Source organism: Cynocephalus volans, chromosome 2, assembly GCF_027409185.1.
Source record: "Cynocephalus volans isolate mCynVol1 chromosome 2, mCynVol1.pri, whole genome shotgun sequence".
Classification (NCBI taxonomy): Eukaryota; Metazoa; Chordata; class Mammalia; order Dermoptera; family Cynocephalidae; genus Cynocephalus; species Cynocephalus volans.
This window is the reverse complement of record NC_084461.1, coordinates 189,250,117-189,272,865: the sequence shown is the minus strand read 5'-3', so window position 1 is coordinate 189,272,865 and position 22,749 is coordinate 189,250,117. Positions and strand designations below refer to the sequence as shown.

Sequence of the window (22,749 nt, the reverse complement as noted above, 5' to 3'; positions counted from 1 at the left end):
CTGGTAACCACCATTTTACTCTCTGTTTCTATGAGTTTGACTTTTTTACACTTCACACATAAGGGAGATCGTGTGGTATTTGTCTTTCTGTGCCTCACTTATGTCATTTATATAATGTTCTCCGGGTCTATGCATGTTGTCGTTAAGTGACAGGATTTCCTTCTGTTTTAAGGCTGAATAGTATCCCATTGTGTATATACACCACATTTTTTGATCCATTCATCTGTCTGTGGACACTTAGGGTGATTCCGTATCTTAGCTATTGTGAATAGTGCTGCAGTGAACATGGGAGTGCAGGTATCTCTTCGACATACTGATTTCATGTCCTTCGGATACATACCCAGCAGTTGGATTGCTGAATCATATGATATTTCTATTTTTAACTTTTTTAGGAAACTCCATACTGTTTTCCATTATGACAGTACTAATTCACATTCCTACCAACAGTGTACAAAGGTTCCTCTTTCTCCACATCATTGCCAACACTTGTTATCTTTTGGTTTTTTGACAGTAGCCATTCTAACTGGTGTGAGGTGATACCTCATTGTGGTTTTAATTTGCATTTCACTGATTATTAGTGATGTTGAGCAGTTTTCCATGTACCTGTTGACCATCTGTATGCCTTCTTTTGAGAAATGTCTGTTCAGGTCCTTTGCCCATTTCTTAATTGTGTTATTTGTTTTCTTAATATTGAGTTGTTTGAGTTCCTTTTATATTTTAGATATTAACATTTTATCAAATGTATGGTTTGGAAAGATATTCTGTAGGCTATCTCTTTGCATGTAGATTGTTTTCCTTTTTAGTTTGAGGTAATCCTATTTGTTTTTGCTTTTGTTGCCTGTGCTTTCGAGGTTATATTTAAAAAGTCCTTTACCAAGACAAATGTCATAGAGCTTTCCCCCATGTATTCTTTTAGTAGGTTTATAGTTTCAGGTTTTACATTTAAGTTTTTAATCCATTTTGAGTTGGTTTTGTATATGGTGTGAGATGGAGGTCTAATTTCACTCTTCTACATGTGGATATCAAGTTTTCCCAGCACCATTTATTGAAGAGACTGCCCTTTCTCTATGTTGTATTCTTGGAATCTTTGTTGAAAATAAATTAACCATAAACATGGATTTGTTTGTGGGCTATCTGTTCTGTTCCATTGATCTATGTGTCTGTTTTTATGCAAATACCATTCTATTTTGATTACTATAGCTTTGCAGTAGATTTTGAAATCAGGTAGTGTGATGCCTGCAGCTTTGGGTTTTGTTTGTTTGTTTGTTTGCTCAAGATCACTGGCTATTCTGAGTCTTTTGTGGTTCCATATGAATTTCAGGATTGTTTTCTCTCTTTCTGTGAAGAATGTCATTAGGGATTACATTCAATCTGTAGATCACTTTGGGTAGTATGGACAGTTTAACCATATGAATTCTTCCAATTCATGAACAGGGGATATCTTTCCATTTACTTGTGTCTTCTTCCATTTCTTTCATCGATGTTTTATAGTTTTCAGTGTACTGGTCTTTCACCTCCTTGGTTAAATTTATTCCTGAGTATTTCCTTTTTTTGGTAGCTACTGTAAATGGGATTGTTTTCTTGATCTCTTTTTCAGATAGAGCATTGTTAGTGTATAGAAATGTTACTGTTTTTATAAGTTGATTTTGTATCCTGCAGTTTAACTGAATTTGTTTTTAGTAACTAACAGTTTTTTGGTGGAGTTTTTAAGGTTTTTTGGTTTTAAGGTTAAGGTTTTAAGGTTTTCTATACATAAGATCATGTTGACTGTAAACAGAGACTATTTAACTTCTTCCTTTCAGGTTTGGTTGCCTTTTATTTCTTTGTCTTGCCTAGTAGCTCTGGCTAGGACTTCCAGTACTATATTGAATAGAGGAGGCAAGAGTCAGCATTCTTCTCCTGGTGCTGATTCTTGCAGAAATCCTTTTGACTTTTCAGTGTTGAGTATGATATTATCCATGGGCTTGTCATATATGGTCTTTAATTGTGTTGAGGAACATTCCTTCTATACCTAATTTGTTGAGAGTTTTTAATCACAAAAGAATGTTGGATTTTGTCAAATGCCTTTTCTGAATCTATCAAGATGATCATATGATTTTTGTCCTTCATTCTGTGCATATGGTGTAACACATTTATTGACTTGCATATGTTGAAGCATCCTTGCACCCCAGGGATAAATCCCACTTGATCATGGCAAATGGTCCTTTTAATATGCTCTTGAATTTGGTTTGCCAGTATTTTGTTGAGGATTTTTACATTTGTGTTCATCAGGGATATTGGCCTGTAATTTTCTTTTCCTGTGGTGCTCTTGTCTAGCTATGGTATCAGGGTAATGCTGGCCTCATAAAATGAGTTTGGAAGTTTTCCTTTCTCATCACATTCTTAGAAAAGTTTGAGATGGATTGGCATTACATATTCTTTAACTGGCTGGTAAATTCGTCAGTGAAGCCATCACATCCTGGACTTTCTTTGATGGGAGAATTTTCATTACTGACTCTTTACTTGTTATTAGTCTGTTCAGATTTTCTATTTCTTCATGATTTAGTCTTCATGGGCTGTATATGTCTACAAATTTCTCCATTTATTCTAGGTTATCCAATTTGGTGGCATATAATTTATCATAGTGGTGACTTATGATCCTTTGTATTTCTGGGATATCAGTTGTAATGTCTCTTTTTTCATTTCTCATTAACCCATAGTTATATTCTTAATTATAGTAGGATAAGGCTTTCATTCCCACTCATTCAGCCAAACTGCTGTACTACAGGTAATCAGTGAATGACTATTTTCAAAGTACATGATCAACCCGCAGTCCTCTCTTCATGGACCTATCAACAACAACTAAAAGTTGTCAGTGTGACATCACTTACATTAATTTAGAAGAATCCCTCTGCCTGCTGGGTGCAGAACAGGTTATTAGGGGAGCCAGGTTGGAAGCAGAGACTAGTCAAAGACTTCCGCAGTTACCTAGGAAGGAGATAATGGTGACTTGCTCCTTGTTGGAGAATTGCAGGGGAGGAGGGGTGCTGAGAGGTCACATTCTAGAAATGTGTTGAAGATCAAGCCAAGAAGATTTGCTGATGGACTGGATTTGTAGTATAAAACTCTTCTGGAAACACTTCTCTTGGTTGTCAGGACAGAGTGCTCCCTTCAGGGTACTCCTGCCACACTTAACACTTTCTCTGACCTCTTTACTGAATCATCCTCATTGTAGCAACATCTATTCGTGGACTGCTGTAGAACTAAGTCCTCACCCAGTTCGCAGATCCCTTCCCTTCTCCAGCTATACTTGCTCTCTGGACAGTGTCATCCAGTCGCATGGCTTGAAATATCATCTATACACAAACAGCTCTCAAGCATACATCTCTAGCTGACTTCTCTCTTGAATTCGAGACCCAATCATCTTACTGCCTAGCTGACATGCCAACTTGGGTGTTTAGCAGGCATCTCAAACTAAACATGTCCAGCACCTGCCCCTCCACACCCATCCCCATCTCAGTAAATGGCAACTTCATTTTGGCAGTCGCTCAGAGCCAAGTCAGTCTTCTCTGCTGCCTTTCTCTCATATTCTACGTCTGCTCCATCATGAAATCCTTTTAGCACTACCTCCAGTATATGCAGATTCCAGCCACTTCTCACCACCACCACTTCCACCACCTCCTAAAAGCTTCCAACATCTCCCGCTTGCCAAGGGTTCTCTGCTTCTACAATTGATTGCCCATTGCCTTGCCTCTGCCTGTTCCTCACATAGCAGATGCAGTGACTGTTCAATATTTCTCATCTCAGGTTTCTTCTCTGCTAAAGCCCTTCCAGGCTTCCCATTCCACTGAAGTAAAAATGCCATTTCTTGTCACTCCTTACCAAGGCTTTCTGTGACCTGTCTCCATCCTCAGCCCTCATCCAGTACTCTCCATGATGTTCACTCCGTTGCTGACCTCCTTGCTGTTCTTCATATATGCCAAGCATGCTTGTCTCAGGACCTTTTCATTTAGAGTTCCCTCTCCCTGGTTTGCCCTTCCCCTGATATCTGCAGAGCATTCCCCCCATACTTCCTACACATCTGTTCTCAAAAGTCTCCTTATCAGGTAGGGCTCCCCTGACCACTATCTTAAAACAGCGCCCCACCCTAACATCACTCTCATCCCCTTGCACTGCTTCATTTTGCTCGATTGCACATATTAAAACCTGGCACATCGTATAGGGGTCTAATTATTGTCCACTCCCCACCCCCACCCCCACTTTCTAATTTTCTTGGGAAGAAACTTTGCCTCATTCAGTGCCCCATGCCATACTGCCTAGAACTTGCATAAATAAAGATGCAATAAGTCGTTGTGGAATGAATGAATGAATGTATTGAGAAAATGGGAAGGTACAGCAGATATGAGCCTGTCAATATAATGAGAGTTCTTTTAAATGCATAAAGCTGGGAAGTCAAGGCCTGGTATGAGCAAATAAGGTTTCCCCTGGAGAAAAAAAAAAAAAAAAAAAAAAGGTTTCCCCTGGAGATCTGGGCATTAAGAACTGAAGACGAGATCAGAAGAGAGAAAAGGTTAGAATCTTTGACTTGGGATCCAAGAAGCAAGATTGCTTTTGATGCCACCATGGTCTTGAGTGGGGCTCCAAGGAAAAGAAGAAAGTCCCTTCCAGTCTTAACCATCCATGGGCCTAAGGCAGTGAGTGGTGAGTTAACTAATCCTTGCTCCTCACCCAAAGAGTTTTACGATTTAGTAGAGACCACAGAATATGTTTGCAAATGACCACAGAGTTTGTCAGAATGCCGTAGATATCAAGGAAGTTCAGTTTTATGACCTGATTGTGGTTAAATCTGACCTTTACAATGTACAAATTACGATGCCTTGTTATTCATACAATCTTATATCCATCATCACAGTTGATTTTAGATCCTATCAACATTTGTTTGAGCACCCACTGTATGCCAGGTACAGCGCTAGATTACTCACACCTGTTATCTGTTTTAACCTCACAAACACTCTGTGAGAGGCATCCTTTGTGGGGCCATCATGCCAAGGAGGAGTCCCAGAAGTGAAGAGTGAAGTTCCTTGTCTAAGACCAAGCAACCAGAAAGTGACACCTGCTATTTAGGGATGTGAAACATGAAAGCCCCCTCAATCAGAAAAAAGGTGACTTTCCTCCTTTAAAAACAGGTTTTTGTTTGCTTCCAGAAAGCTCTTCCTCATTGGATTTGTTAGACTAGAATAACACAAGATTCCAAGGTGACACAGCACTTATGTTCTCAGCACCCAAGGGAAGAAAAGAGGCCTCGGAGTGTTTAGGAAAAATGTTTCAATTTTTTCTCCACATTTGAGTTGTTTTGTAAAGCATGTTTCGATATTTAGATTGGTTATAAAAATGGCTAGCAGAACAAGAATGTTTAAAAATTATGTCCGGTTTTATAAAAATTCATTAATAAAAGTAACAGGCTCTTATGGTAGGTGTATTACTACAAGTATATAAATGTAAAAACTTCAACATAGACTCTTAATAGTTGGAGGATATGATAGACTTGTATAATTTAGTGGCAACAGTTTTAGTTCTCCTACAGGGAGATTCCTGAATGTCTGTGGCTTTCATGACACATCGGTTACCTCAAAGATGGACCCATTCTCATATTTGAAGACCAAAGAATTAACTGATAGCTTTTTGCTTTATTTTAGCATATTTATTTGTATCTCTGCCTATTTGTAGTGACTTCATTCATCCATGGAAATATAACGGATGGCTTTGGCTGGATAAGAGGTCAGTGGAGGGCATGAGGGAGTGCTTCTCTCCTGCTTCTTAGCACTGACACTATGTCTTTTTCATTTCTATTTTTCTTGTGAAATTGTCTGCACTAACTTCCAGCTGATAATTATTAGATAACCAAAACTCCATTAGTAGAGGAAATGTGGTTTCAGTTTATACCTTTTGTCTCTTGAAAGGTTTTCTATTTCTCCTATGCATGAGTACCTCTGGAATTTGAGACTCTGAGAACATGTCCCAGGAGAAAACATATTTCTTAAACTCAAAGTACCAGTTAGAAATTTCACTCAACAAGGAAACACAGATAGTCCTTGTTGCACAGCAAACAACCACTTGATAGTGTTTTCAGACTGACTCATCTATTGGTTCTACCTCACTTTCCATGAGTATCCTCTAGGAAAGCCTGTATTTCATCCGGGAAAGTTGAGAAAGGGATGCTGGAGCAGTTTCAAGAAACTCACCAGGGCTATGAGGCTTAAACTAAATGGGGGTAGGGAAGAGTAAGGTCATTACGTGGAAATAAGACCATGATGAAAAGCCCAGCATGGGAAATGGATGTGGTATGAACTGAGGACAGAAGCTCTTCTGTTAGACATGCTGATAGGAGGAAATACTTGCTTTCAGAAGCCGTAGGAGATAATGCTTGGAAATGGACAGGAGGGCCCAATTGTTACAGTCTTTTGGCGTCACACCAAGTTTACATTTTCTACCCTAGATAACGGGGAAGCAATGGCAATTCCTGAACTCCAGACTGTGTTGACAAATCAGTGTCTGGGGGAACCTTAGGAACATTAGAGAGCCCAATTAGATAGGTTATAGCAATAAAGCACTCGGTCAATCATGATTCCACCGCTGATGTTTTCCTTTTTTAATTTTTAAAAAAAATTTTCTAACTGTGGGTAGAGTCACCATGGCTTTGTCATTCACAGATTCATCCCAACCCCTTGGTTATCCTCTTATGTTTGATTCTGGCACAACCTATTTATGCAGCCTCCCATAAATTTATTAGATACCGTGAGTGGTATTGGGTCTTTTTTCCTATTCTTGCTTAGCTCAAAACTTTAAAAAAAATTTTTTTCAGTTAATTTATTAATATTATTATTCTTTTTTTACATTCTGTGATGTGTTGTGGAACAGTTGGGGGGTGAGGGGGAGAAGGCAAAGGGGAAGGAAATAGGGTGAGAGGAGGAGGAAAGAGGAAGGGCAGGGTTGAGAAGGGCAGGATTGAGGCCTGTGGCACACACTCATTCCTGCAGGGGAGACCAGGGAGCTTTCAGTGGTGGTTTGGTCATTGCTCAGTTGGGTGCAGATATCAGGGAGGTGTGGATTAAGCCCTCACCCCCCCACCACCCCAGCTCAGGAGCCTGGGACACTTCTTGCAGCAGCTCAGTGGTAGTTGCTGGGCTGGTTGCGGGTATAGAGGGGTGTGGCCAAGACCCTGGAACCACCCTTGGGACTGGTTGCAGTGCTGGGAGGCATGACTGAGGCCCCCAGCCCTTCCCGCTCCCTGACTTGGTAGCCCATGGTACTTCCGATCCTTCTAGGTTGTACAGGTATTCCTTGGTGATGTGAGCCTTTACTAGTTAATATCAAACTTTGTCTCTGGTATGTGGGTATTTTGTTTTTTCTTTCAGTTCTGTTTTGGATTATTTGCTGTTCCCACCACTTAAACACTGCACTGGAACTAATTTGTTGTCCTTTGCTTACTTCTAAAATGGGGGAACTTCCTGTGGGGACCAGTACTTGAACTCTGTGGTTGAACTGAATTGCTGCTTTGCTGCAGATTCCCTGGGGTAGGCTTTTTAAGCAGCTCAGGTTTTAATGGTTGACTTTACAGGTACTTCTGTTTCTTGTGAGATCTGGTACACCTGGGTTGTGTAGAAACTCTGGTCTGGGCCTCAGTCTTTTCATCAAACTGCACCCCCTTCAGTTCTATATTCCTGACCAGTCTGCACTGAGTAGTCCTACACTGATTGAAGGGCAGATCAGCTGTCATTGCTGTGCCCCAGTGTTCTCCTGGTGGGCCCCTCACCCCCACCACCCATGCTCCAAACACTTCCCATGGGACGGGCCATGCACCAGTCCCTTGTGATGACTCACCAGCCTCTGAGTGGCTCCTTTTTTTCAGTTGTTGTGTCTCTTTGGTCCTATGTCAGTCCACGGGAACCCTATTAGTGGTCTTGCTGGCCTGGGGGCCACCAAGGCCCTCTTCTCCCCTGCTGTCTCTAAGCAACTTCATCCAAAGGGCACAGCTGTGGCTCTTGCCAGCTCCTGCTCCACATGCTCAGCAGTTCCAGTCTGGAAGCAGCCGGGATTTGAAACAGTCAGAGCAGTTTTTTCTTTCTCTCATTGTGGCTTCTTCAGCCTTCATGCACTCTGTAGGTCTCTCCTCCACTTCCCCTAGGCTCTAGTGACCCCCAGCTTGACTGTCATTGCTTTTCAATAGTTGTAAATTAGTTGATTTGTGGGAGAGAGTGATGCTTGGGACTGTCTATTCTGCCATTTTGACCAGAAGCCAACTCAAAAATTTTTAAAGTATATATGTCCACAAGCAAAAGGCTCAGTCCTTTGCAAACTTATTTGTGGAGGATGTCTGCCCCTAGTTTTGAGAAAACACTTCAGTGACCATATTGGCCAAAAGGCAATACCAAAATTCTATTCTGCAATTAGGTTTGTAAACATAAGAGGCAAATTTACCTTTGCAAACTGATGTAAAACTTTATCTACACTGTGTGCAGAAAAGCAGTTCAGAGAGGCCATGATAAAGTCATTTACATTAGGTATATCTTTTATTTTTCAACGTATTTCAACATACTATTAGAAGTACTAGCCAGAGCAATCAAGGAAGAGAAAGAAATAAAGGGCATTCAGACTGGAAAAGATGAAGTCAAATTATCCCTGTTTGGAGATGACATAATCCTATATATAGGACAGTCTGAAGACTCTACAAAAAACTCTTAGAGTTGATAAATAATTTCAGCAAAGAGGCAGGATACAAAATCAATATGTAAAAATCAGCATTTTTATACTCCATCTGTGAACTAGCTGAAAAAGAAATCAAGAAAGCTAGCCCATTTACAGTAGTCACCAAAAAAAAATAAATAAATAACTGGGAATAAAGTTAACTAAGGATGTGAAAAATCTCTACAATGAGAACTACAAATCACTGTTGAGAGAAATTAAAGAGGACACAAGAAGATGGAAAGATATCCCATGCTCTTGGCTTGGAAGAATTAACATTGTGAAAATGTCCATACTGCCCAAAGTGATCTACAGATTCAACACAATCCCTTCAAAATACCAGTGACATTCCTCACAGAAATGTAAAAAACAATTCTAACATTCATATGGAACAAGGAAAGACCAGGAATAGTCAAAGCAATCCTGAGCAAAAAAAATAAAGCCAGAGGCATAACACTACCTGACTTTAAACTATACTACAAAGCTATTGTAACCAAAACAGCATAGTAGTGGCATAAAAACAGACACACAGACCAATGGAACAGAATAAAGAACCCAGAAATCAACCCATACACCTACAACCATCTGATCTTTGACGAAGACACCAAGAACACACACTGGGGAAGAGACTGCCTCTTCAATAAATGGTGCTGGGAAAATAGGACATCCATATGTAGAAGAATGAAACTAGACTTGTATCTCTCATCATATACCAAAATCAACTCAAAATGCATTAAAGAATTAAATACAACAGCCAGCCCATGGCTCACTTGGGAGAGCATGGTGCTGACAACACCATGTCAAGGGTTGGGATCCCATTACCAGTCATCATTTAAAAAGAAAAAAAAGAAGAAGAATTAAATATATGTCCTGAAACAATAAAACTCGTAAAAGAAAACATAGGGGAAACACTTCAGAAAGGAGGATTAGGTAGAGATTTTATGAATTCAACCCCAAAAGCACAGGCAACCAAAGGAAAAATAAACAAATGGGATTATATTAAACTAAAAAGCTTCTGCACAGCAAAAGAAACAAGTAACAGAGCGAAAAGAAAATCAACAGATTGGGAGAAAATATTTGCAAAATATGCTTCTGACAAAGGATTAATATCCAGAATATACAAGGAACTCAAACAGCTTAACAACAAAAAAGCAAGTAACCAAATTTTAAAATGGACAAGGAGGTGAATAGGCATTTCTCGAAGGAATGTACATGAATGGCCAACAGATATATGAAAAAATGCTCAACATCACTCAACATTTAGGAAATGCAAATCAAATCCACACTGAGATATCATCTCACTCCAGTTAAACTGCCTAAGATCTAAAAGACTGAGAATAATAAATGCTGGTGAGGATGTGGAGAAAAGGGAACCGTCCTACACTGTTGGTGGTACTGTAAAATGGTGCAGCCCTTATGGAAAATGGTATGGAGTTTCCTCAAACAACTAAAAATAGATCTGCCATATGACCCAGCAATCCGATTGCTGGGTATATACCCAAAGGAATGGAAATCATCATGTCAAAGGGATACCTGTACTCCCATGTTTATTGCAGCTCTATTTACAATAGCCAAGAGTTGGAACCAGCCTAAATGCCCATCATTGGATGAGTGGATAAGGAAAATGTGGTATATCCAGACAATGGAATATGACTCTGCTGTAAAAAAGAATGAAATACGGGCCGAGCCCGTGGCGCACTCGGGAGAGTGCGGCACTGGGAGCGCAGCAACGCTCCGCCGCAGGTTCAGATCCTATATGGGACTGGCCGGTGCACTCACTGGCTGAGTGCCGGTCACGAAAAAGACAAAAAAAAAAAAAAAGGAAAAAGGAAAAAGAATGAAATACTACCATTCGCAGCAGCATACATGGACTTATTGAAAATTATGTTAAGTGAAATAAGCCAAGCACAGAAAGAAAAATACCACATGTTCTCACTTATATGTTGGAGCTAATAAAATAAATGAATAAATAAACGAATGAGAGGGAAAAAAAGACACAAAAATCACAATAATTCCTTGAACTTGTTAAGATAAGTGAACAGATATGATGTTGATCGGGGTGAGAGAAGGGGTCAGAGAGGGGAGAAAGCAAGGAATTGGTAAACAGCCACAAAAATTAACTACATTGTATATTGATAAATTTAAAAAATAAAAATAAAGGTAAAAAATTTTTTTATCTAACTGTGGGAAGAGTCACCATGGCTTTTTCATTCACAAATCCATCCCAACCCCTTGGTTATCCTCTTATGTTTGATTCTGGCACAACCTACTCTTGCAGACTCCCATAAATTTATTAGATACTGTAAGTGGTATTAGGTCTTTTTTCCTATCCTTGCTTGGCTCAAATATGTTTTAAGTATATGTGTCCACAAGCAAAAGGCTCAGCCCTTTGCAAACTTATTTGTGGAGAACGTCTGCCCCTAGTTTTGAGAAAACACCTCAGTAACCGTATTGGCCCAAAGGCAATACCAAAATTCTCTTCTGCAATTAGGTTTGTAAACATACAGGCTAATTTATTTTTGCAAACTGATGTAAACATTTTTCTATATTGTATGCAGAAATGCAGTTCAGGGAAGCCATGATAAAGTCATTTGGATTAGATATATCTTTTCTTTTTCCTTCAACTGAGCCCTAGAGAAGGCAGTGCAGTTTGACTCCAGGTTAGGAGGACATTCCAAAAAGCACTCCAACGGGACAAGGAAAGATGTCAGATTAGGGACAAGGAGAGAGATGGCCTATCCAAGTCCCCCAGAAAGGGCTGACTTCTGGACTCCAGGAGTATTAATATCTGCAGCACCCAAATGTGCTTTCTTTCCCACATTGTAGTTTCCCTTTGATCCCTGCAAGACTGGATAAAACTCTAGAACCTGGACTTGGCTGTGCGTTGGGGAACTGAGGGAAGCGCCTGGGTCTTTGCTGGCTGAGGCAGCGCAGAGAAGATGAGAAGGCAGGTAAAGGATGGCAAGAAGTCACCATCAGAGTCTCCTGGAGCAGCACTTGGCTGGGGCACAAGTGACTACTGACACTATTGTATTGGTTTGGGAAAGTATAAGCATTTCACAGAAGCCCCCAGATATGATGTGGAGAGGCGAAAGTGTGCACTTCCTGGAGACAGTCATACATAACACAGAACGTTGACCCTGGAGATGTCAGGCTTACCCTATCTTCTCTCTCTTGCCCACATTAAAGCTGGTCACTTCCCTGTAATAGTCTACCCTAATGGGCTTCAACCTTCATTGGCTGGAGTTCGGGGTTTCTACACATTTTAGGATTCATGTGAGTGTTCATAAATATGACCAATTTTCTAGTGTCATTTCTGAGAACAACCACCCATACACCTGTTCTAATCTTTGTTTCCTGTCTTTTGTTTGTTTGTCTGTTTGTTTGTTTGTTTGTTTCCTGTCTTAAACTTATTCTCGTAACCCTGAAGTTCAAATCACTCATAAGGGGCCGAGCCCGTGGCGCACTCGGTAGGGTGCTGCGCTGGGAGCGCGGCGACGCTCCCGCCGCGGGTTCGGATCCTATATAAGGATGACCAGTGCACTCACTGGCTGAGTGCCGGTCACGGAAAAATGACAAAAAAAAAAGAAATTTAAAAAAAAAAAAAAAAAAAAAAAAATCACTCATAAGGATAAGCAACTAAAAATTTTAACGTCTATATAAAACCTCCTTATTTGCTAAATTTTGTAACTTTTTTGTCAAATACTGTGAAATCCTGAAAAGGCTTTTTGGATTGATTCCCAATTATCTACCTGCCTTTGGTCCTCAAAGAACTCCATTAAATCAGTCGAGAATAATTACCACATATATAAATTATGATTCCCTTATCCTTGATGTTTTAAATATGTGATGCATATTAGATTTTAGTATAGTCACCATCAGCATGCCCAGGAAGGAATGTTACCCCTTCTATTACTCCCTGCTTCTCCACTGAAGTGCATCTAAGCAGAAATCCTCCATTCCGTCCTCAAAAGTCTCTAGTAACAAGTTTACCTTTGGAGGCCTTCAGTTATCCAGTTTTATCCTTGTTCTCAAAACTCTCAGGTGACTACCAAGTGATAGCATGGTTTCTCACTGTGAATTTTGATCTTTTGGCATAAAAAACACCCTGGATTGGGCCGAGCCCATGGCGCACTCGGGAGAGTGCGGCGCTCGGAGCGCAGTGACTGTGCTCCCGCCGCGGGTTCGGATCCTATATAGGAATGGCCGGTGCACTCACTGGCTGAGTGCCGGTCACGAAAAAGACAAAAAAAAAAAAAAAAAAAAAAAAAAAAAACACCTTGGATTTGATGACCAGAATAAGTCCTGAGAACTTGTGACCTGGTTATCCTACCTGTTTTACTTACAGTCATGCATCTGTAACTGAAGGCTTCGTTTTGGATTTTGCTCTGAAGTTTAGTTTTGTTCCACCCAAAGTCACTAACATAAGTTTCTTGAAAGCAGACACCAGGTCTCATCATTTTGTTTGCTCTTTTCTGCTCACATAGGGTGGGCAGTGAGAAGAGGGACTCAGCTAGTGTATCCTCGGGGTCTGGTCCTCAGGGACTTACCCCAGCCAGACTCAGAACATTCACTCAGCCCGTAGCAATATAGCACCTGAGAAAGATTTTGTTGTGCCATGCCTGGGGACTAGCAGCCCCATATTTTAAGGTTGGCTCTGGTTAAATCATTTGCTTTGGTCAACACTTATCGAGGCCCTCCAATGAGCTGTGCCCTCAGAGCTAAAGAAGATGCCAACCTGCCACTCCATGCTGCCAGGATGTCGTGGGGGAAAGGACACTTTAATCCATAATGACTGCACAACGTGGTATGTTCGTGATAGAAATCAGCATACATTTGTAAGGCTTTTGATTCATTAGAGTCACTGAGGAAGAAGCCATGCTCTGGGCAGGTAGGGACACATCAGTGTCTTTCCTATCGCATTTTCACGGAAGGAAAAGACTCACATGGCAGTGAAGAACAGAGAGTCATTCATACCTGGGAAGGATGCAGGTTCCACCACTAACTTGGCAGCTTGGAACAAACTCTTTGTGCTGTTACCTCATATTGAAGATAGAGGTTTCATAGGGAAGTTGGGAAAGTGAAATTAAGACAATGAACATAAAGTGTTGAACACAGTGCCTGTCACAGAATGGGTAACGATATTATCATACTTGCTGTGTGCTCACTTCACAGAGAAATAACTACCAGAAAGAAAGTTCTTTTACTTGTAATTAGAGATTTTCCTGTCAATTGGCAATAGACAAAATATCAACTTCAATAGAAAAGAGAAAAAAAATCAAACCTTCAAACATTAACTCAGTAGTGTGCAAAGGACCTCTTGCCTAAGTTTCTCCCCATCCCCCATGCACCCAGCCCGAGGGTGATCAGACCTCCCAGGATCATATCTAACCTTTTCTAGACAGCTCCCAGAGAATAAAAGATTCAGTACTGGGCCACTTAAAGCCTCAAGTAATGCCTTACGTATAAACAGGCATTAATGTACTTTTATATTAAAATCTGCTCATTTCGTGTATACACTTCACAGGGCAAATTAAAACAACTAATCATATAAACGACTTTCCTAACATAATGTGTAGTTGTGATTGGGATGAAAATCCGGGGACAGTATATCCATGTTCATATTAGTACCATATGTGAAACAAGGTAGATAGAAGAAGGTAGCATGACCAAAAAAAGGCAACTCAAAAAATTGGCCCTAGGGAGACAAGACATAGATAGGAATGATCCATAAGAAAACTTTAATGAAAATTATTTCATGAAATGTTTAATTTCATGAAATGGGAAAAAGAAGTAAAATATTATTTTATATATGATTTTAAATGTATATGTAATCAATTACTAAAATAAAGAAACTGGAAGAAAATTCCTCCACTCATGTTAGTACATTTTACAGCCTAGAAGTCCTGTCAGGGCCATGCAGCATATGAATACCCACTTCTCCTTTGCTGCTCTGAGCCGCCTTCCCAGCCAGTGCATCAGGTGTTAGCAGCATTGGACTACTTCCTGCCACTACTCATTTTCTGACTCTGGTTCTTCCAGTCCTTTGCCTATATCCTGCTCTGGAACAACCTCTTCGGAGGTTTCTTCTAGGTCACCCTGTGAGCACTGTGATATCTCCTTTCTAGACCCAATACTGGCAACAATAATTAGGCCTAAAAATAATGCTAAAAGAAATACAGGGATTATGTACACTATCTTCCCAAGGCTTTTGTCTTCATCCTTGCTCTCAACACCTCTGTGCGCATTAACACGACTAACTCTATGACTTTTACTTTCATCAATACTTGGAATTCGATCACCTGGCTGACCCGGGGGTCCACTGTCCACACTACCCCCATTTCCTGGATTTTGACAGTCAGGGGGGGCAAAGCCAAACTCACAGTGGCAGTGCCTTAAATTGTTGCAGACTCCTTTCCCATGACACATTTCCTCTGGTTTACAGTCATAGTTGAGCACAGAGTGATGAATGCAGGAGTAATTAATGCAGACTTTGTTTGGAGCACAATAAGTGCCTCCCTGAACATCTCCATAATCAGGGATGTCGGAACCATTATGGGCATCCATGCTCCAGCACCAGTCATCTTTGTGAGGGACCTGGATCACTGTATGTTGAGGTTGGATTGATGACACATACCTAACGTCTGTACATATAAGTTTCCCACAAAATATGTTATCATCTGCACACTGAACATATCCTGGCTGAGCCGCAGTGGGATGGCCACAGTTTCCAAACCGGTCACCTTTCTTGTTCATTGAACTGTAACAGTCTTCTGGGGCAGATCTTGCAGGGTACCCATATATATTCGTGCATTGCTTATCAGGGTTCTTACACTGACCCCCAGAGCAATAGTGGATTCTATCACACAATGTGCCATCTTGCTTGTAGCTGTCTGCGGGGCATTCTGCAGACATACCGTTACAATACTCTGGGAGGTCACACTCATCCTGAGAAGGACGGCATAAAAACCCCTTCCTTCTGAAGGTGCAGTCAGTACAGCAGAGTCCGTGACCACATTCAGCACTCTCCTTCAGTTTACATACTGGATCACAGCATGGATCAAGGTGACAGGCAGAGCCACAGTCACACTGCTCCCAGTCCTCCACCACACCATTTCCACAGCGGGAGGACCTACGCATGCGGCCTTTGTGCCATGGCTTGTTAAATAGGCAGGCCCCTTTGTGTTCATGAAGGAACTGGTAAAAGGAGTCAGAGCTGCAGTTGCTGAAGCCACTTGCTTTAGTGATATTTTCATGCATGAGGCAAAGGTGCTTATCTTTACAAATGCAGGCCGAGTGGTCGTGCCGAATACCCAGGTTGTGCCCGAGCTCATGGACCATGAGCGCTGCAAACAGAAGGACGTCTTCATGATGGAAGGATTCAACAGCTGCCGCAAAACCGCTTGAACAGGCACCATTGAGAAATGCCTGGCCCATATTCTCCCCAGGATGATGCCCGACGATCATGTGGGCAACATCATGCTTCACACGATGGAAGAGATTCTCTCGTCTCCAGCTGTTGAAATTCCTGAGTGTAACTTGCAGATCCACCGGGACCTCTATTAGGTCCCCCTCGGTCCAAATCTCCATTCCAGCCAGCACCACCTCTGTGTTTATTCCCCTAGTGAAGCTGTTGGCCACAGCAATAATGTCCACTACTCTCTGGACTGTCTCATTGATGTTACTGCCCCACATCTGAAACCGCTGGTTGTCGACCACGACAAACATCTCCACGTACTTGGTGTGCGACCACAAGTAGGACAGTGCCTGTACATTATGAGGCTTCCTGCTCCCTTGTTGCCGGCTGGTGGACACCACCTGCTTGTCTTTGGAAGTGACACTACAGGAGACTCTAGCTTGATGTGCCATGGTGTACAACACATGTTCAAACCGTTTGGAAGAGTTCATGGGTTTAATGCCATAGGATCTTTCTTCCTTAATCAGGATGCCCCTGAGGCCTGCACAGGTGTTGACGGACACAAAAGAACCTGGCACTCCTTCTATGTAGCCTTCATAGTGGCAGTCATGTGCGATGTAAGGCATTTCTTGACGCAGGATGCCACTGTGGTAACTGTAGACTGGGAAGTTATTCATAAAATCGTCCGTCTTCACTTTTAGATGAATCACCTCTTCCTGGCCCTGCATAAATAGCGAATAGGAAGCCTTCTTCACTGGGTCTTCACTTCCTTTGACTGTCAGCCTCTTGGGGATGACCATTTCATAGGAAGAAGAATCCAGCGATTCCATGCCACAGTATATACATGGGAGAAAAATCATCCCCAAGAGCAACATGGTCCCCAACCTGACACATGAAAGACCTGGCACTAGTCCCAGCTTCAGACCTTTCATCTGGGGAGCCCAAGTCTGAAGTACATTCATAGCCTCATACAAAACCGGGTGGGGTTTCTGTAGAGAAGACAAGAAGGAGGTAGAGTCTCTCACTGAGGCTGTTGCTGACATGGCCCTAGTGAATCAGTTGTTGGTGCAGGGCCTGTGTCCATGAGCAGCAGCTCTCCCTGACATGCAGACCCTCAGACATAGGTATTACCCCAAGATCTGTGGGAGCTGCCTACCTCCTAGAGTTACAGCCTTCTAGCTGGGTCTCTTCTTAGTCTTTCTGATCTCTCTGGTATACTTCAGATAGTTTCCTTTCTCTGTGACGTCCTTCCACAGATCAGCTTCACTCCTTCTTGGGTAAGTTCCTTTTGACATGATGGAAGGAAATATTATGAAGAAGCACTGCACATTCTATAATGCAAGACTGTACCTTGGAGAAGATAAAAAATCTCCATACCTTCCTCCACTGGATCTCACGGAACACCACTCCCCCACCCCTTGTATCGTCAGTTGCTCCACTAACTCCGAATGTTCCAGACCTGGGGGCTTGGACATCTCTTTGGTGGGCACACTCTATTGCCCATTTGCTCTCTTCTAAAACTCTTGCTGTGTAGCACGTGAACATCTTAACCAAGGTGATCTTTCCCCTCAATGAGGCATTATAGATATGTGTGTGCATTTCACAGGCCAGTCTGTTAAATAAGGCAAGTGAGGTGGCTGGCCTGTGCCCCAACATAGATCCCAGTGGGCTGGTGATCTGTGTGGCAAGGGACAATAGTCCTATTTTTTAACATCATCAAAATTCAGTGTCTCAAGTTCTGTTTATAACTGTCAAAGTGTATATGGGAGATGCCAACAGAGCACCCTCCTGTTATGTGTGATTATCATGGGCACATTGGTTGGTATCTCCAGGACCACACCCTCCTAGGGATGGCCCTGACATACTGGTATCCTATGATCATGCCTGTTGAAGGTAGGTATCCTGAAAGTAGTCTCACCTGTGTTAGAATATAATGTTCACGTTCTAGTGACTACTTCTGTTTGTTTACCTTCATATCCCGAGGCCTAGAAGAGCTCTTATCCAAGAGTAGATAAACAAGAATTATTTTTTGAATGAATAAATGACTCCTAGGCACGGGTGCTACAGTGTCTCACCTGTTGAGTTTTGTTTGTATTTGCTTCATTCCTGCCGATAGCTAAAAATGTCTTCAGAGAAACTCACATGCTGACTAATGGCATGTTCATCTTGTCCAAATTTATCTCCTACTACATTTTGCTGCTGATAGTTCATTCTCCTGATTTCATCTTGCCTCGTATTTCACTGAAAAAATAGAAGCAATCAAAAGAGCACTTCCACATGTAGTCCCCAGATGAATGCACCTGTATCTCAATTGCCTTCCTTTTATAATGGATGAATTAATTGTCCATGGTCCTGTCTAAGGCAAACCAATTTCCTTGTGTGGGGGGTCTCCTTCCATCTCAATTTCTCATGAACTCCACTTTCACAATTGTCCCTACTGTCTTTTACATCTGCTTTATATCTGTTTGTCCATTGAGTCAACCTTCATATATGCTGTTCTGTCTCTTCACCTTTTGTAAAACTATCCCTTTCAGTTCGTCACCATCCAGATCTTGCCGGTTTCGGGGAGGGAGGGGAGCAACAAATCTTGCCTGTTTCATAATTAATCTCTTTGAAAAAGTGTACATTCTTTCTGTCTCCATTCTTCATCACTTATTGTCTCTTCTTAACATTGCTTTTATTGTGAAATATAGCACATTCAATGAAAAGTACTTTTTAAAAACAGATATAGATTTCAGGGAATTATTAAAAATAGGAAAGTTTGGTAACCATTAGTTTGATCATACTTGATCAACATAAGTTTGATCAACACTCAGAGCGCCACAGAAATAACCTGTGTCTCCCTTTATAATTACAAATCCCTCTACCTGCAGAGGTAATCCTGAGCCTGTCTTTTACGGTAAACAGCTCCCTCACGTTTCTTTGTAGTTTTACCTTCTAAATACACAACCCATAACATGTAATTTCATTATATCTGTCTACAGACTTCACATGAATACATAAAAGTACAACTTTATACCTGGATTCTCTTACTCTGCACTTCATTTAGGTTTCGTCCATGTTATTGTGTGATGCCATAGTTCATTTCTATCCATTGCTCTACTAGTATTTCTCTGAGTAAATCCCATAGTATTTACCATCCATTCTATTAACTGTAAGTTCTTTTCTCTAAGGGGATACTATAAGCACTGCTGCTCTGGACATTATTGTCCAGGTAACTGATGCAGATGTACATAACATTCTAGGATATATTCCTAGAAGTAGAAGGCTAGGTAGTAGGATGGACAAAACATCAATTTAACGAGAATATAGTAAACCATATTTCAAAATGAAGTGCCACTTTACATTTCTAAAGCACTGAAAATCTCTACTGCTGCACAGTGTCCATAATGCTTGGTGTTGTGAGTCTTTAAAATGTGTCAAGCTTGTAATATATAGTGATATCCTTTGAAGGCTATACTTTGCACTTCTGTGAATGCTAATGAGGATACACACATTTACAAATGTTTATGGACCCTTTTTTATATATGGATTCTACTAGAATAAGGCTTTCATCCCCACCCGTACAGCCAAACTGCTCTACTGCAGGTAATCAATGAATGACTCTCCATTTTCAAAGTACGTGATCAACTCTCAGTCCTCTCTTCACAGACCTATCAGCAACATCTAAAGCCTAGTCAGTGTGATGTGACTTACATTAATTTAGAAGAATTACTCTGCCTGCTGGGTGCAGAATAGGCTATTAGGGGAGCCAGGGTGGAAGCAGAGACTAGTCAAAGACTTCTGCAGTTGCTTAGGAGGGAGTTAATGGTGACTTGCTCCTCGTTGGAGAAATGGGAGTGGTGGTGAGAGGTCACATTCTGGAAATGTGTTGAAGATCGAGCCAAGAAGATTTGCTGATGGACTGGATTTGTACTGTAAAACCCTTCTGGAAACACTTCTCTTGGTTGTCAGGACAGAGTGCTCCCTTCAGGGTACTCCTGCCACACTTGACACTCTTTCTCTGACCTCTTTCCTGAATCATCCTCATTGTAGCAACATCTGCTTATGGAATGCCCCAGAGCTAAGTCCTCACCCAGCCTTCAGATCCCTTCCCTTCTCCAGCTATACTTACTCCCTGGGCAGTGTCAACCAGTCCCATGGCTTGAAATATCATCTGTATACAGACAGCTCTCAAGTATACATCTCTAGCTGACTTCTCTCCTGAATTCCAGACCCAGTCATCTTACTACCTAGCTGACATGCCCACTTGGGTATTTAGTAGGCATTGCAAACTAAACATGTCCAACACTTGCCCTTTCCACCCCTATATTTCATCCAGAAAAGTTGACAAAGATATGCTGGAGCAATTTCAAAAGCCTAACTGGGACTGTGAGCCTTAAACAAAATGGGGGTACGGAAGAGTAAGGTCATTCCATGGAAACAAGACCATGATGAAAAGCCCAGCATGAGACAAGGATATGGTATGTACTAAGGACAGATCCTCTTCTGTTAGACATGCTGATACGAAATACTCCTTTTCAGAACCCATAGGAGATAATTCCTGGAAATGGGAAGGAGGGTACAATTGTCACAGTCCTTTGGTGTCACAACAAGTTTACAATTTCTACCTTAGATAATGGGGAAGGAATAGCAATTCCTGAACTCCAGACTGTGGTGACAAATCAGTGTCTGGGGAAGCTTAAGAAGGACGTTAGAGAGCACAGTAAGATGGACTATAGCAATGAAACAGGCATGAGGTATCATACACTTGGTTAGTCATGATTCCACCACTGATGTTTTCCTTTTTTTGAATTTTTAAAAAGAATTTTCTACCTGTGGGAAGAGTTGCCACAGCTTTGTCATTCACAAATTCATACCAACCCCTTGGTTATCCTCTTATGTTTGATTCTGGCACAACCTACTCTTGCAGACTCCCATAAATTTATTAGATACTGTAAGTGGTATTAGGTCTTTTTTCCTATCCTTGCTTGGCTCAAAAATGTTTTAAGTATATGTGTCCACAAGCAAAAGGCTCAGCCCTTTGCAAACTTATTTGTGGAGAACGTCTGCCCCTAGTTTTGAGAAAGCACCTCAGTAACCGTATTGGCCCAAAGGCAATACCAAAATTCTCTTCTGCAATTAGGTTTGTAAACATACAGGCTAATTTATTTTTGCAAACTGATGTAAACATTTATCTACATTGTATGCAGAAATGCAGTTCAGGGAAGCCATGATAAAGTCATTTGGATTAGATATATCTTTTCTTTTTCCTTCAACTGAGCCCTAGAGAAGGCAGTGCAGTTTGACTCCAGGTTAGGAGGACATTCCAAAAAGCACTCCAACGGGACAAGGAAAGATGTCAGATTAGGGACAAGGAGAGAGATGGCCTATCCAAGTCCCCCAGAAAGGGCTTATCGAGGCCCTCCAATGAGCTGTGCCCTCAGAGCTAAAGAAGATGCCAACCTGCCACTCCACGCTGCCAGGATGTCGTGGGGGAAAGGACACTTTAATCCATAATGACTGCACAACGTGGTATGTTTGTGATAGAAATCAGCATACATTTGTAAGGCTTTTGATTCATTAGAGTCACTGAGGAAGAAGCCATGCTCTGCAGGTAGGGACACATCAGTGTCTTTCCTATCGCTTTTTCACGGAAGGAAAAGACTCACGTGGCAGTGAAGAACAGAGAGTCATTCATACCTGGGAAGGATGCAGGTTCCACCACTAACTTGGTAGCTTGGAACAAACTCTTTGTGCTGTTACCTCATATTGAAGGTGGCGATTTCATAGGGAAGTTGGGAAAGTGAAATTAAGACAATCACAGCCAACCTCCAAGAAAAAAAAATTGTAAAGTGTTTTACTCAGTGCCTTGTACAGAATGGGTAACTATATTATTATACTTGCTCTGTTATTACTCACAGAGAAATAACTACCACATAGAACGTTCTGATACCTTTAGTTACAGATGTTCCTTTAATATCAAAATAGGACAAAATATCAACTTCGATAGAAAAATTAAGACAAAAATGAAATGTTCAAACATTAACTCAGCACTGTGCAAGGGACCTCTTGCCTAGGTACCTTCCCTTTTCCCATGTACGGAGCTGGAGGGTGTTAAACCTCCCTGTATCAATCTATCCAGATTGTATCAATCTATCCAATCTTTTCCAGAGAGCCCCAAAATAAAGGAGACCCAACTACCAGGATGCATGTAGTCTGGAGTGAGCATTCATCTGAAAGAAAAAACATTTATTCATTTAAAATTACCTATTCTATTTCATGAATAGAAACCGAGAGGGTACATTAAAATACTCAATCACATACATAACCAGCCTACCTTAATGGCTCATTATGACTGGGATAAATAACCCAGTGATAGAAAAGTAGACACAGATAATACATTATGTAGATCACTGTACACAAAACATGGCAGGCCTTCAAAAACAATTTCAGGTTACTCAAAAATTGGCCTTATTGAAACAAGACATTGAGATCTGTGAGAAGAACTTAAATGGTGTTATGAAATGTGAAAAGGCAAAAATGTAGACTATTTTATGTCTGAATTCATCCATGAAAATAAAACCAATTTACTAAAATTAATATTGAAACACAAGTGTGTTTCTACAGAC

General features: G+C 41.2%; 1 protein-coding gene across 1 annotated transcript; it reads right to left on the bottom strand.

The window, feature by feature from the left end:
• Nucleotides 1-14,733: 14,733 nt before the first annotated feature.
• Nucleotides 14,734-17,181, bottom strand: LOC134371161 (disintegrin and metalloproteinase domain-containing protein 1-like). The gene has a single exon (XM_063088181.1). The coding sequence runs from the start codon at nt 17,179-17,181 to the stop codon at nt 14,734-14,736; it is 2,448 nt and encodes an 815-aa protein (XP_062944251.1).
• Nucleotides 17,182-22,749: the final 5,568 nt, after the last annotated feature.